Raw genomic sequence first — 16,525 nt, 5'->3', positions numbered from 1 at the left:
CATAAAGATTTTTAGCAGATGGAAGCATGAAGTGCTCCAAAAATCTCCTGATAGCTAGCTGCATTGACCCTACCCTTGATAAAACACCATGGACCAACACCAGCAGCTGACATGGCACCCCAGACTATCACTGACTGTGGGTACTTGACACTGGACTTCAGGCATTTTGGCATTTCCCTCTCCCCAGTCTTCCTCCAGACTCTGGCACCTTGATTAATTTTTTTAGAAGATCCTGTATGTATGACAGAGTGGCAGAAAGATAAATGAGCTGCTCACTAGTTATAAACCCGAGACTCAGCAAAAGCATAGCTATCATACTATAACGTGGTGACCATCTTAAACATATTGGTGAACATATATTTTTTACACTACTCGCACGCATCACTTTAGAACCATAACAATCATTGGGACATGGCTTATGGATTAGAGAGCAGTCACGGAGAGATGTAATAGCATAGCACTAGTGGGATATACGGGAACTGTTATTTCAGCAACAGGGGAAAGGTATCGGTACACACTGCAAGGTATAGCACCAAGGAGTAAATGTCATCCCCAAGGATCAAACAAGAGTTAATGCAGTCTCCAAACACCAGCTTGAGGATTAACTGGAACCGTAACTCACAAATTTGTCCTGTGCCCACAGTAAGGAATTTAGTCAAGAAAGGGAGATAGCATCAAAGTGTTCAGTGGAGTGAGACCGCCTGAAGGCTTTGTGACCGCTGAAAGATCAAAGGCAACATTTGATCAGCAACATGAAATGTACGGCCAAAGTAGTCACTTCAGTGTGTAGAGAAAGCGTGGGTGAATTCCCGCCAAGGATACTTAGGAGGAGTAACGGTCCACTGCCACTGTTAGTGTACATGTATATATGCGTGCAGTAATTACGGACATTGTAAAAGTACTGACCTGAGCCGAGTAGGACAACAGTTCACTGCATGCTATCCCTGTCAAAGTTTCCTAAGACATTTAAAACCATATAGAGTTGTCATAAACGAGGGGGGAGTGCAACTAAGCTGTCCAGACTCCAAGGGAGCACATCTCAGCAGAAGGAGGCAGTATGGGAGCCTTGGACGCCCCACACAGAGTCAGCTAGTAGTAGCAGTACCGTGAGCACAGAGACATAGTTAACAAATGATAAGTACTTATCCTATCCTTGTGCAGGGAGGGATTCCAACCATTTTACGACTTCCTCCGGTTTATCAAAAAATCGAACGGTTTCCCCGTCCTGGACTCTCAGCCGTGCAGGAAAAATCATGGCATACTTGAATGGTTTCTCACGCAGTTTAGCTTTGGCATTCAGGAACATACGTCTGAGCTTTTCTGTTTCGGTGGTATAATCTGGAAACAGCATCAATCTTGTGTTCTCGTAGTGGATGTCTTCCATCTTCCTGGCAGCTGCAAGTATGGCATCCCTGTCTTTAAAATTGAGCATACGGAACATGATCGGGCGAGGAAGGGAGCCAGGAGGCCCTTTAGTAGCCGGGATGCGGTGGGCTCTCTCAATAACGAAGAGGTCAGAAAACGTGTCTGCAGGAAGCAGTTGCCTGAGCAGGTCTTCCATGAATGCAGGGACGTTGTTGGTTTCAGTACCCTCTGGGAGCCCCAGCAAGCGTAAATTGTTGCGCCTGTTTCGATACTCAGCATCTACTGCACGTGTCTCCAGTTGAGTGAGCCGTTTTTGGATATCTGGAATAGCAGCATTCTGAGCCTGGGCACGGTCTTCAATGTCGGAGGTACGGCGCTCAAGGTCAGTTGTTCTCTGTCTGAGTGTTCCTATGTCCTGGTGTAGCAGGCCAAACTTGGTCTCAATATGCTCGATTTTCAGTGTGAGAGTTGTCTGGCATTGTTGTATAGCCTCTAGTAGTTCAGCAATAGTCGGCATGGCAGGAGGGACTGCCTCGTGGTTCATCTCCTCCTCTCCTGATTGAGCCGGTGGATTAGCAGCAGCCGTTATAGAGACCAGTGGGGCAGACTGTGTGCAGCTAGTAGAAGGATTATTGTCCCCCTTCTCCTTTTCCCTCTCCTTCTGGTGCTTCTTAGTGCCCCCCCCCCATCACTTCGTAAGGTTGTACACGGCGTGGGGATCGTTGAGGCCGGGAGGGGCCGCTGAATTCCTGGGGCTCTGATGGAAGATCAGGTTTTTCAGGGAGAGAGTTGCCCGGAGGATCAAACCAAGCGGCGGTCCTTTTAGGGGCATGGGCGGAGCGATCGCGTCATCCATGACGCGATCCTCCGCTGGGGATCGATGGCCGGGCACTTAGACTCCAGCCCCCCGGCCAATTAGCAGCGCTGGCGGGCGGAGGAATACACAAATTCCGCCAATTAAAGTGTATAAGGCACTTTGATAGGTAAACAAGGTGCTTTATACACGCTTCCTCCTCGCCTCATGGTGTCTTTGTTCCAGAGACCACCAGCGAGGAGGAAGCACTAGTAAGTATACACCACACTTTTTTTTTCCCACACAGCCCCACTGATCTCCCACCCCAGCCTTCAGACCCCCCTGATCACCCCAGCAGACCCCTGCCAGCACCCTTGCACCCCTCTAAACACCCCCCTGTCACTAACTATCGATGCTATCCCCTAGATTAGGTCCCTAACTGCCTCCTAATCACCCCTGATCCCCCTCCCCTACCTTTAGATCACCCCCAGACCCCATCCCAGACTACCCCCCTGTATACTGTATACATCTGTATACAGCTAGCTTACCCCCTGATCACCTGTCCATTACCCCTTAGCACCCCCACCCATCAGAGCAGACCCTATCTGCCCCGCGGGGGCAACCGATCACCTGCCCAGACCCTCGATTGCTCTCAGACCCCCTCCTGATTACATCCCCTGCGCATTGTTTACATCTGTCCTCCCCAGCAATCACTAACTGATCTTTGATCAGTAACCCCCTGTGTCTGCCTCTCATCAGATCAGGGCTCAGTCTGCCCCGTGCGGGCTCCTGATCAACTCCCCACCCCCTCAAATCGCCCTCAGACCCCCCCTAATCACCTTCCGAGTGCATTGTATTTGACTGTGCTGTGATTGTATTCGATTGTGCTGCAATTGTATTTGATTGTCCCGTGATCTGCTTCAATTGTCCCGTGATTGTTTGATTGCCTCTGAGACCCCACTTCCCGCCACCCCCAACCCCATCCTCCCCCCCCCCACCACCTCCAACCACCACCTTCCGAGTGCATCAGATTTGCTTGTGCAGTGATTGGATTCGATTGTGCTGTAATTGTATTTGATTGTCCCGTGATCGGCTTTGATTGTCCCGTGATTGTTTTATTGCATCTGAGACCCCACTTCCCACCAACCCCCCCCCCCCCCCCACACACACACACACACCTTCCGGGTGCATCAGATTTGATTGTGCTGTGATTGGATTCGATTGTGCTGTAATTGTATTTGATTGTCCCGTGATCAGCTTTGATTGTCCCGTGATTGTTTGATTGCCTCTGAGACCCCACTCGCCACCACCCCCAAACCCCCCCACCCCAGATCATCCCTATGTTACTATCCTAGTGATCTAAAAACAGTGATCAGTGAAAACTGACACTTTTAGTATCACTAGTGTTAGCAGTTAGGCCAGTTAGCTAGGCCCCTTTGTTAGGGTCAGTTAGTGCCCAGCCCACTGCACCGCATTCACCGATTAGTGCCATCACTTGTCGCTAATCAGCATTGGTACTATATAGTATCTAGTGATCATTCCTGATCGCAGACAGATCTATAGCAGTACATTAGGGTCACCTTAGTGTAGGCTCCACTAAAAACGCAGTGTTTACCCGCTCAGGCCTGATCGTTCGCCCTTACTTGCGTTCAGCCGCCCCACTGTAGTGACAGATTTTTTTTCTGATCACTGCAAAAACACTGTACACTAGCTGTGGCGCTGTAAAGATCAGTTTTGATTTTTTTTAATCAAAACTCAGTGACAACAGCTTTCTACCTCTCAAATACTCCCTTTTGCTAGGTAGGTGCTCTTTTTTTCTGGGTTGTCTCGGAGGAAAACCCCATAAATTTAGCAGTCCACAATGGCAAGAAGGGGGATTTCTGATGAGGAGGTATACAGGTACATGGACCAGTCGGATAAGAGCGTTTGGGAAGACTCAGCCGACGAATCATCCGGGTCCGAATTTGAACCTGTGGAAAGCAGTGGTTCTCTGACCGAAAGTGATGAGGAGGTTTTGGTCCCGGCTAGAGCCAGGCGTACCAGACCCCATGTCGTTAGACCGCAGGTGGCGCAGGATCCGCCTCAAGGGCAGCAGGGTTGTGCTAGCGCTGATGAGTTTTCTTGGTGAGGCAGGCACCAGCAGCGCAGCATCTCCTGGACTTAGTACCAGTACTTCCGTAGACCCTGGTGAAGTGGTGAGCGCCAGCATGGAAGTTGAAACTGGTACGGTGGCACGTGCAGTAGTACCCCCATCGCAGCCACCCAGAAGAAGACGGGCCCGTAGTACCCATAGACTCCCAGAGGTGCTGGCAAATCCAGATTGGCAATCCCCTGATTCCGTCGCACCCGTAGTGCCCCCTTTCACCACCCAGTCTGAAGGCCAGGTGGCGACAGCTCATCTAGGAACGGCCCTAGACTTTTTGCAGCTGTTCATCACCCAGGACTTAATTGTGGTTGAGACCAACCGTAAAGCCACACAATTCATCACCGAGAACCCGGATAGCAGCTATGTCCAGCCTTTCTGGTGGAAACCGGTCCAAGTTTCCGAACTTAAAATCTTTTTGGCCCTTATCCTTCACTTGGGACTAATGAAACAGAATGTATTGCAGTCGTATTGGTCTACGAACCCAGTACATCATGTTCCCTTGTACCCTGCTGCCATGTCCAGGACACGATTTGAGTCCATCCTGCGCTTCCTGCACTTCAATGACGACAAAACCTGTCATAAAAAGGACCACCCTGCAACAAAATTCGGACCCTCATAGACCACTTGTCATCAACATTTGCAGATGCTTATACTCCTGAACAGAACATCTGCGTAGACGAGTCCCTCTTACGCTTTACCGGGCGCCTTGGCATCAAATAGTACATCCCAAGCAAGCGCGCCCGGTAGGAGGTGAAACTGTATAAGCTCTGTGAAAGGGCCACAGGCTATACATGTCGTTTTAGGGTCTATGAGGGAAAAGACTCAAAATTGGAGCCGGTCGGATGCCCTGACTACCTGGGGAGCAGTGGAAAGGTTGTGTGAAAACCAAACAAACAGGTAAGCATAAAAGTCGGAAGAAGGATCGGTTTCCATGCTTGATATTGCTGATCTGTGCTGGGTTGGTGATATAAGACGGCATGTTTGAATTTCCCTTGAGTGTGGACACACCCGGTTTATATGTGATTTTCTTTGGGCCTATGATGATACTTTAATGCCACACAGAGTCATCTATATTGGCAGGCATATTGCTGTATACTTACAGGCATAATGCTGTATACTAAAGTTCTGAGGCCCAGTCACATAAGTTGGTGGCTCACCCTGAGTGCAGGATGGCACGGTGTCTCTCTCTCCTGAAGTTATCACTGCCATTGATGTGGAGGAAGATCTGCCATTGATGTGGAGCAAGGTATGGTGCAGTTAGGGTGCAAAAAAGTGCCACACGTGGTATCGCCGTACTCAGGAGAAGTGGTATAATGTATTTTGGGGTGTATTTTTACATAAACCCATGCTGGGTGGGAGAAATATCTCTGTAAATGACAAATTTTTTGATTTTTTTTTTTACACACAATTGTCCATTTACAGAGATATTTCTCCCACCCAGCATGGACATGTGTAAAAATACACCCCAAAACACATTGTACTACTTCTCTCGGGTACGGCGATACCACATGTGTGGCACTTTTTTGCACCCTAACTGCGCTAAGGGGCCCAGAGTCCAATGAGTACTTTTAGGATTTCACAGGTCATTTTGAGACATTTGGTTTCAAGACTACTCCTCACGGTTTAGGGCCTCTAAAATGCCAGGGCAGTATAGGAACCCCCCAAGTGACCCCGTTTTAGAAAGCAGACACCCCAAGGTATTCTGTTAGGACTATGGTGAGTTCAAAGAAGATTTTATTTTTTGTCACAAGTTAGCGGAAAGTGACACTTTGTGAAAAAAAACAATAAAAATCAATTACCGCTAACTTGTGACAAAAAATAAAATCTTCTATGAAACTCACCGTACACCTAACAGAATACCTTGGGGTGTCTTCTTTCTAAAATGGGGTCATTTGTGGGGTTCCTATACTGCCCTGGCATTTTAGGGGCCCTAAACCGTGAGGAGTAGTCTGGAAACCAAATGCCGCAAAATGACCCTTGAAATCCTAAAGGTACTCATTGGACTTTGGGTCCCTTAGCGCAGTTAGGGTGCAAAAAAGTGCCACACATGTGGTATTGCCGTACTCGGGAGAAGTAGTATAATGTATTTTGGGGTGTATTTTTACACATACCCATCCTGGGTGGGAGAAATATCTCTGTAAATGTGCTTACAAATTAGCACCCCCCAAAATGCGAGGACAGTAAACAGACCCCACAAATGACCCCATTTTGGAAAGTAGACACTTCAAGGTATTCAGAGAGGGGCATGGTGAGTCCGTGGCAGATTTCATTTTTTTTTTTTGTCACAAGTTAGCAGAAATGGAAATTTGTTTTTTCTTTTCTTGTCACAAACTGTCATTTTCCGCTAACTTGTGACAAAAAATAATATCTTCTATGAACTCACTATGCCTCTCAGTGAATACTTTGGGATGTCTTCTTTCCAAAATGGGGTCATTTGGGGGGTATTTATACTAGCCTGGAATTGTAGCCCCTCATGAAACATGACAGGTGGTCAGAAAAGTCAGAGATGCTTCAAAACGCTATAACTTTTACCCAAACCAATAAATATAGGCTGAATGTTTTTTTTTATCAAAAACATGTTTGACCACATTTTATGTGCTGCATGTATACAGAAATGTTACTTTATTTGAAAAATGTCAGCACAGAAAGTTAAAAAAATCATTTTTTTGACAAAATTTAAGTCTTTTTTGATGAATATAATAAAAAGTAAAAATCGCAGCAGCAATCAAATAGCACCAAAAGCTTTGTTAGTGACAAGAAAAGGAGCCAAAATTCATTTAGGTGGTAGGTTGTATGAGCGAGCAATAAACCGTGAAAGCTGCAGTGGTCTGAATGGAAAAAAAGGGTCTGGTCCTTAACCTCCTTGGCGGTAACCCCGTGTATGACACGGGGTAAGCCGCCGGAGGGTGCCGCTCAGGCCCTGCTGGGCCGATTTTCATAATTTTTTTTTTTGCTGGACGCAGCTAGCACTTTGCTAGCTGCGCCAGCACCCCGATCGCCGCCGCCGCGCGCCCGATCACTGCTATCCGGTGCGGCGCGCGGCCCCCCCCAGACCCCTGCGCTGCCTGGCCAATCAGTGCCAGGCAGCGCCAAGGGGTGGATCGGGTCTCCCAATGACGTCCCGACGTCGCTGACGTCATCCCGCCCCGTCGCCATGGCGATGGGGGAAGCCCTCCAGGAAATCCCGTTCTTTGAACGGGATTTCCTGATCGCCTATCGCCGGAGGCGATCGGCGGGGCTGGGGGGATGCCGCTGAGCAGCGGCTATCATGTAGCGAGCCCTGGGCTCGCTACATGATTTAAAAAAAAAAAAAAAAAACTGCTGCGCTGCTCCCTGGCGGTATTTTTCATACCGCCAAGGGGGTTAAGGGGGGGTTAAAGGTCCTTATGTGGTTAAACAGAAAATAAGCAAACAAATAAATTATCAAACAATGATGCACAATGAACCCAACAAAAGAGGGCTTCAAAGAAGCCTGTCTAATTAAGTTGAGTGCCATACCAAAAGTACGCTGAGCATTGAAGAAAAAAAAAGTGTAGCAATGCTTTGGAGTCTGCAGCAAGCACAGTGGAGCTGTTCTCACTAGCAGACAACTTACGGAGTTAAAATTAAGCCCAGCCCTGTCCTTCTATACAGCTATGGCAACTAATCACTAATCAGCTGCCTGCCACCAGAAAGATGGAGGAGAGGATCCCTGCTTTGACTGGAGGATCCTAGGCATTATGGGGGGGGGGGGGGGGGGGTGCTGGGCACTATGGGAGCTTCGAATTCTTGGGTCAACAGTGTTTGAGACAACTTTCCCAATCTAGTTCCCTCTGTGTACAGCTGCAGTGCTAGCCACTGGAAGTCATTGGAATGCCTTCCTCACTGTTCACAAAGTAACAATTTCGATTGGTTACAGTGTCTCTACACAATACAATCCCAATTGTATGACTATACAATCTGTAATGTCTGTATGAGATTTCTGGTATAGTGCCGCCACATCTTCATTTTTTGGAAAAATTATAAGTTTGAACTTTCAAACTTTTGATTATCCAAAAAATTCAAAAGGCCAAACAGGCAGTAAAAAACATATACTTATCGGGCATCAATAAGAATATGCGGAGGAGGTCGACGATTACTTCGCACTATGATCTGGGCTTTTTCAAGACCGTACACCCCGTCCGCAGCCCACTGACTTTTGAATCATAGCTCCACCCTCTTTGCTCGCTCCCAGCCACTCACCAATCCCGCTGCTGGGCCCATCACACATGCATTCTATACTCCTTGATGGGCAGGCCTGCCGGTCCAGGTGTATACAATCAACGGCGGGCATTTATTCATATACGCTGTGGGGATAAGTCTCATCCCCACAACGCTACTGACCCGCTTCCGCCTATTGCGTACTTCCGCTGTCACCCAGAAATGCGTCATCCGCCTTACACTGGCCGGCCACTTCGCGGTGGTTACTTCTGCGTTCCACCACTCTGTATGGGCCTCCGCATCACGGCAAATACTTCAGCATTCCACTGTGGATTGCCTAATACCAGCAGCCCAGACACAGCGGTGGGATCCAACACCATCTAGTGGTCAAACACCTGTAGAGCAGGGAGAGCTTGGATTCAAATATTTGGCAAAAGGACATACTTACATCTGACAAGCAATTTTTGGCAGATGGAGTGATGTATCGACAGACGAGGGGGACGTCGATGGGGGCCGCATGCGCTCCGGCCTACGCATGCTTACACCTTGGAGCATGGGAGAGGCAGGAGAATTACCGCCAGTGAGTGTTCGGGGCGCATGCGGCCTTCTGGCTTCGCTACATGGACGACGTCCTCCTCGTCTGGAGAGGCCCCCCGAGATGTTCTGGATGGGTTTTTGGAGGGGCTAAATAAAAACTCACGAAATCTGAGGGTCACTTACACTATTAGTGAGGATGAAATAACTTTCTTGGACTTACTAATTAGAAAAGATGAAAAGAAACTGGAAACAGTGCTAAACAGAAGAGAGACAGCGGGCAATACATACTTACATGGTACAAGCTTCCACCCTGGGAGTCAGAAGTGGGGGATACCATACGGACAATTGGTGCGAATTCGACGGAATTGCTCTAAGGAGGAGGAATACCAAGAAGAGGCGATGAAAATGTGCGAACGGTTTAGGAAAAGAAAATATCCTGAACAGGTTTTAGAAGAAGCACTTGAAAGGGCTTCCACTCTGGATAGAGAGGAATGCCTGAAGAAAAGAGTGAGGCAAAACGGTGATGATAGGGCCAGTCTCACAAATGGCGGTGAAGCTGCTGCGGTGGACTGCGCTACCACCGCAGCTGCCTCTGCCTCCCTGCCTGACTATGTCCCTGCACCTCGGGTGTCTCTTGCACCGAGGACGGGTATCTCTGCCGCACACAAGGTCGCATTAGCGTGAGCGCATCGGCAGGACCTTTATGCGGGGAGGAGGCGCGTCAGCTTACCGGCCGGTCGGCTGACGTCAGAGGGCAACGCTCGCCGGTTCTGATTGGCTGGGGCGAGCCTCGGGGTCTCCTCCGCTTCATAAGCACGGAGGATTCACTCGCAACTTGTCTGCTGTTGCGAATACCTTGTGTTAGCGCTCAGACCTTTGATAGCTATAATTATAATTCATTGAAGACCGTACATTTATCTGTGTATGACTCTGGCTAGTTTCTGACTACTCTTTCGCTTTACGCTCTTGTACTTTTGCCCATCTGATCTTGTTGCAGACTCTGCCTGTTCATCATTCTGTCTCTGCCTTACGATTTTGTACCTTATCTGCCTGTCTGTTGCCAACCCGATTTGTCTGACCACTCTACTCTCACCAGTGAGCCCTTGTCACTGGTGAGGAACCTGCGGTACTGTTAGAGCCTACCAGCTTCTCTGGTGAGGTGTCTGCAAAGTCTAGTACATACTGTTGCACCAATCACCTGCCTGTGTACTAGCTATCCTATCAGTTGCCTTGCTATAACTGCATTATTGGTGATTCTGCAGATCACCACATAATTAGGAATAGTATCTGTATTATTGGCGATACTGCAGATCACCTAATAATCAGAAGTCTGTTTCTAGCTGACAACTATCATTACAGTTAGGCTTGTCACTACCTATGGGTCACACTGGCCACAATTGAGGAAGGTGCTACAATAGCACTGGCATGTGCTAAGCTTGGACCCTGATGTACTTAAGGCAGTTGGGCCCTATCCACTTCTGACTCCTAGGAGGGCGCCTAATTTAAAGGACACACTGGTGAGGGCTGAAGTCTACTCCAATAAACTTAAAAAAACGTGATGGGAGGGGCATGGGCCCTATGCCAAATGGGATGTTCCCCTGTGGTTCGTGCATACAGTTGAAATGAACAAGATTTTTAAGAACGCCAAAGAAACTAGAGTGTATGAAATCCAAAGTTTCATTAATTGTAAATCAATCAACCGTCTTTTTGGTAGATCGCGGCCTCGTGGCTGCGTCCCATTGAATTTAGCAGGCAGCAGCTTAAGAACACGGCCACTCGGCCACGTCCTGTCAGATTCTGCTGCTGGCCGCGGGGAGGAGAGAGGCGCGAGGCGCGGCTGAGAGCCCAGGGGCGGTGACGCAGTGTCATGGCTGGGGGGCGGCCCTGGAGACAACACTTCCGCCTCCACTCACGCTGCCCACCGGAGCCTACCTCAGCCGTCGAACTGCATATCTGCCCTCCAGGCAGCCGCGGCGGTGAAGCCAGGACGCCATCGCTGGAGCTGGAGGGAGGTAAGTTGCGTGCACCCGGGCTCCTATACCCAGCTAACCTACAGTAAGGGCACCCAGCTAACCTACACTAAGGGCACCCAGCTAACCTACACTAAGGGCACCCAGCTAACCTACACTAAGGGCACCCAGCTAACCTACACTAAGGGCACCCAGCTAACCTACACTAAGGGCACCCAGCTAACCTACACTAAGGGCACCCAGCTAACCTACACTAAGGGCACCCAGCTAACCTACACTAAGGGCACCCAGCTAACCTACACTAAGGGCACCCAGCTAACCTACACTAAGGGCACTCAGCTAACCTACAGTAAGGGCACCCAGCTAACCTACAGTAAGGGCACCCAGCTAACCTACAGTAAGGGCACCCAGCTAACCTATAGTAAGGGCACCCAGCTAACCTACACTAAGGGCACCCAGCTAACCTACACTAAGGGCACCCAGCTAACCTACACTAAGGGACCCAGCTAACCTACACTAAGGGATCCAGCTAACCTACACTAAAGCTAACCCATACTGAAGGCACCCAGCTAACCCATACTGAAGGCTCCCAGCCAACCCATACTGAAGGCTCCCAGCCAACCCATACTGAAGGCTCCCAGCCAACCCATACTGAAGGCTCCCAGCCAACCCATACTGAAGGCACCCAGCTAACCCATACTGAAGGCACATATACCTAGCTAACCTATACTGAAGGCACCTATACCTAACTACCTTTGCAGGGGGGTTCCAGGGGAGTTAACCCATACTGAAGGCACATATACGTAGCTAACCTATACTGAAGGCACCTATACCTAACTACCTTTGCAGGGAGGGTTCCGGGGGGGGGGGGAGGGGTTGCCTTTGAAACATCGGTAGATCTCCTGGCCTCAGCGAATTTAAAAGTAGCTCGCGAACCGAAAAAGTGTGGGCACCCCTGATCTAGGGACTTTGATCCCAAATGGACTGAACTCAGACCCAAATTTGGTTCATTTCCTGCCAGAATATAAAAAATAATCAGTAAGAAGAGGTGATGCATGCATATATGGGGATTGATGTAACATATGGAATATGTAAGTTTCCCTGTAAGGAGGTGTGGGTGAGTGTCCTCTTGCAAGATTGTTGAATGGCATGTCAGTTTGTGTAGAGAGAAAAAAGAAAAAGGAGTGGAAATCCTTAAATATGAGCAAAAAGGATTAAGATTTTATTGTACCCAGTCTAATTGCACTTGTGAAAAAAATAGACCTATTATGAAGAAGATGCAATGATGAATAAAGTTCTTTATATTAAATGAACATTTGGACATTATAATGAGGCATGGTTCCGCACCTATCTGGGAAGGAGGCTTGGATGCAGGGGAGACGTCTGAATATGAATGAGGCATGGTTCCTAGGAAGCTACCGCAATGAGGCTTGGTTGCTATGCATATGCTTAAGAGGGAGAAAGAGCCCCCACCATCTCAGATCCACAGCGTCATCACACTGAAGAAGCCCACGTGATGTGGGCGTAACGCGTATGTGGGCGTGGACAGCTGCTGAGGGCTAACAGGACGCTTCCCCACCACACACGTGGGTTGAGAGCCTGACGTCCTTCCCATCGCCGCTCGTACTGGGTACTTGGTAACTGCGGAACGTTGCAGTGAAGGTATAAGCACTCTGATGTGACAGCTGGACTGGAAGAAAATATCTGTTACCGCCGCCGAGCGGATTTCTGAAGTCCTGACACTTCTCCTTGTGGTTGCTGTTGCTGGGCAGAGTAGAACTGCTGCTATACAACATTGGTTGTTTGCTGGAGATGGTTCACAGCTCAGTAGAATACAGGACATGGTTTAAGGCGTATGTGCAGTCACTCTTGTTGAGGAGCTAAGTAATATGGTCTGCATTATCCATTGAAGGAATTAACTAAGTGAAGAGCCCAGGAGGCGATTTAGGGAACTTTATGGACAATTATTACTCTGAAGTTTCCACACAAGTGCAATCCTTAAAGAGACTCTGTAACAATTTTTTCAGCCTTAGTTCTTCTATCCTATGAGTTCCTATGCCTGTTCTAATGTGCTGGGGCTTACTGCAGCTCTTCCTAATTACACTGTCTCTGTAATAAATCAATGCATCTTTCCTCTGTCCTGTTTGTCGGGCTAAGGCTTTGATTGTGTGGAATGTGCAGGGCTGCTTGTGATTGGTAGAAGCGATACACACACTCTGCAGGCCCCCTGCATACTCACACACTATGCTTAGCTGAGCCTATTAGAAGCTGGTTAGTTTGTTTGTAAACATTGCCTAAAAGTGTTAATTACAAGCCAGGATTGCAGCAGAGAGTGGCAGAAACAGCACAGAGGGGCACAGGAGAAAATAAGGAATAGAATGGTATGCTTTTTAGTGTAAGAATATTAGAGTACAGATTCTCTTTAAAAGATTGGGCGATCGAGATTGTAGGTTTGGTGGCATGCAACGGTTGTGCTCCCGTATTGAGACCCTATGCAGAATTTTATGGGGGGAGGGGTTTGAATATAGGGATTACTAGTCATTAAGGATTATACATCTGATCAAAAAAAGTTTTGTATTTTTATAGTTCATGAGTGGAGGTCACTTTCTTTGTGTGTACTTACATTTTACTAGACAAACTGTTAAAAATGATTTTTAGATAGCATATAACTATCTAATATACTCTCCAAGAGATAATTATACAAAAAAAGATGTATTATAATCCCTAATAAGTATTACAAACAACATAGAACCTCAATTTTTATTGGGAAGTGATTGTAAAAACAACCACACTCTCCAACAACTGCATATCCTTGGTCCAACTTTAGAGAACATCATATATAGCAATAGCGAGCCACTGATTGGATGTCCACACCATATTAGCCAATAAATCAGTGGAACTCCACAATCATTGTGGCAATACATAAACCTACAAAAAGACTCCCATATCAATCCTATCATTAAAGCCCATAGGACCCTCTACCTCTAAATTCATAATCCATTTGCTTTCCATCTGAAATAGCATCACATCCGATCTATACCACCCCTTTCACTTTGGCCAAGTTTATCTACCCCAAAGAAGTATAAGTAGTTTGGATCCCCTCCACGCTTTTCTCTCACATGTTCAATCTTTTGGACCTTTTTCCATTCTCTATTGAGTTATAATGCTCGTAGAATCGCTCCTGCATAGGTTTGGGTGGTTTTTCCTATGTACAGTTCTGCCCATAATTATTCATACCCCTGGCAAATTTTGACTTTATGCTACTTTAATTATTAAGTATTTTTTTTGAAAGGACATAGGTGTCTCCCAAAAGATAAGAGGACAATGTACAAGAGGCATTGTTGTGGAAAAAAAAAACATTTCTCAGCTTTAATTTACATTTGAGAAAAAAGGGTCCAGTCCAAAATTATTCACACCCTTCTCAATAATCAATAGAAAAGCCTTTACTGGCTATTACAGCAATCAAACACTTCCTATAATTGAAGACCAGCCTTTTGCATGTCTCCACGGGTATTTTTACCCATTCATCTTTAGCAACAAGCTCCAAATCTTTCAGGAGGGTCTTCTTGCCATCATCCTGATCTATACAGATTCTCAATGGGATTCAAGTCAGGACTCTGGATGGGCCACTCCAAAACATTAATGTTATTATCTGTTAACCATTTCTTCACCACTTTTGCTGTGCGTTTTGGGTCAATGTCATGCTGAAATGTCCACTGGTGCCCAAGGCCAAGTTTCTCTGCAGACTGCCTGATGTTGTCGTTGAGAATCCTAATGTATTTCTCTTTTTTATGGTGCCGTTTACTGTGATTAGGTTCCCATTGGCTGAAAAACACCCCCAAAGCATTAGGTTCCCACCATCATGTTTGACAGTGGGGATGGTGTTCTTTGGGTTGAAGGCTTCTTTTTTATGCCAAATGAAGGAAACATCATTGTGACAAAACAATTTAATTTTTGTATCATCTGACCATAACACAGAAGACCAGACGTCTTCTTCTTTGTCCAGATGAGCATTTGCAAAGGCCAAGTGAGCTTTTGAGTGCCTTATCTGGAGAAGTGGCTTACTCCTTGGTCTGCATCCGTGGAACCCAGCGGTGTGTAGTGTCCTTTGGATTGTCTGCCTTGAGACATTGCCACCAGCAGAGCCCAGATTCACCAGGATGGCCTTGGGGGTGATCCTTGGATTCATTTTCACCTCTCTCACTATTCTCCTGGCCAGCACAGGTGTCACTTTTGGCTTCCAACCACATCCTCTGAGATTTTCCATAGTGCAGAACATCTGGAGCTTGATTCACAAAGCAGTGCTAACCTACTTAGCACGTCTAAAGTCTTTAGACGTGCTAACCAGGGTGCTAAGTAGGTTAGCACTGGATTTCTCAATCAGATTGCGCGCTGTTTACGCGCGCAAAGTCCTATGCGCGCGCTAAGTCCCATAGGCTTTAATCGGCACTTCGCGCGGAGCGCCCTGCGCAGTGTGCGCGTAAAGTGTTACACGCATAAAGTTTTGCACGCGTAAAGTTTTGCGCACGAAAAATTTCCATTAGACGTGCTAAGGGGGTTTTCACAGGCGTGCTAACAGTTAGCACCGCTTTGTGAATCAAGCCCTTTGTCTTTTTTAATGATACTTAGGACTGTAGCCACCGGCACTTAAAAACATTTAGAAATGGCCTTTTGGCCCTTTCCTGACTTGTAAGCAGCCACAATGTGCAGCCACAATGTGCAGCCACAGGTCCTCACTGAGCTCCTTTGTCTTAGCCATGACTGTCAACAAACCAACTGCAGAGAGCTGCTGTTTTTCACCTGTTGAGTAGATTAAAACAGCTGTTCCCAATTAATTAGGGTAATGAGGATGCTTTAGAACAGCTTGGACTATTTGGAATGATATAGAACTTTGGATTTTCAGACTGTGACAGTTTGTGAAGGGTATGAATAATTTTGGACTGGACACTTTTTGCTGAAATGTACATAAAAGCTGAGAAATGTTTTTTTCCCCACAATAATTTTGGGAGACACCTATGTCATTTCCTTTTGAAAAATGACTTGCATAAAAGCAAGTCAAAATTTGCCAGGGGTATGAATAATTATGGGCAGCACTGTATATTAAATTACATGGACAGGTCACAGCATACATCAACATTTCAGTACAGTAAAAACGATTGATCTTATAAGTTCTTCCCATTTGTATAAACATCTTCCCAGTTCTGAAAAATTCACAAAATGAGCATGTATCACAACGATAATCCCCGACTAGTTTTGTCTTATTCAACCCGGTTCTTGCTTTTTGGGTCTTAAATTAACTTCTGACCAAGTGTTCCTTCAAGCTTTTACACCTTCTAAAAGAAATGCATGGTGGTATCTCCCATTTACTCTTAAATCAGTGGCTGGATGGTGTAATGGTTAAAGGGAACCTAAACTGAGAAGGATATGGATGTTTCCTTTTAAACAATACCAGTTGCTTGGCAGTCCTGTTTATCTCTTTAGCTGTAGTAGTGGCTGAATCACACACCTGAAACAAGCATGCAGCTAATCCAGTCT

General features: G+C 46.9%; 1 protein-coding gene across 5 annotated transcripts in view; it reads right to left on the bottom strand.

Moving 5' to 3' along the window:
* Positions 1-16,525, bottom strand: part of SFT2D1 (SFT2 domain containing 1) — a 515,985-nt gene that overhangs the window by 281,885 nt on the left and 217,575 nt on the right. For 2 of the 5 annotated variants that reach the window (XM_068231912.1, XM_068231911.1), the window contains exon 5: positions 9,313-9,390. The exons of the other annotated variants lie outside the window; for them this stretch is intronic. In XM_068231912.1, coding sequence (XP_068088013.1) covers positions 9,313-9,390 — 78 coding nt within the window. The remainder of the gene's footprint in view (positions 1-9,312; positions 9,391-16,525) is intronic. 5 annotated transcript variants of the gene reach the window in all.

This window comes from Hyperolius riggenbachi, chromosome 4 (genome assembly GCF_040937935.1).
Source record: "Hyperolius riggenbachi isolate aHypRig1 chromosome 4, aHypRig1.pri, whole genome shotgun sequence".
NCBI classification, from domain to species: Eukaryota; Metazoa; Chordata; class Amphibia; order Anura; family Hyperoliidae; genus Hyperolius; species Hyperolius riggenbachi.
This window is presented reverse-complemented; position numbering and strand designations above follow the sequence as displayed.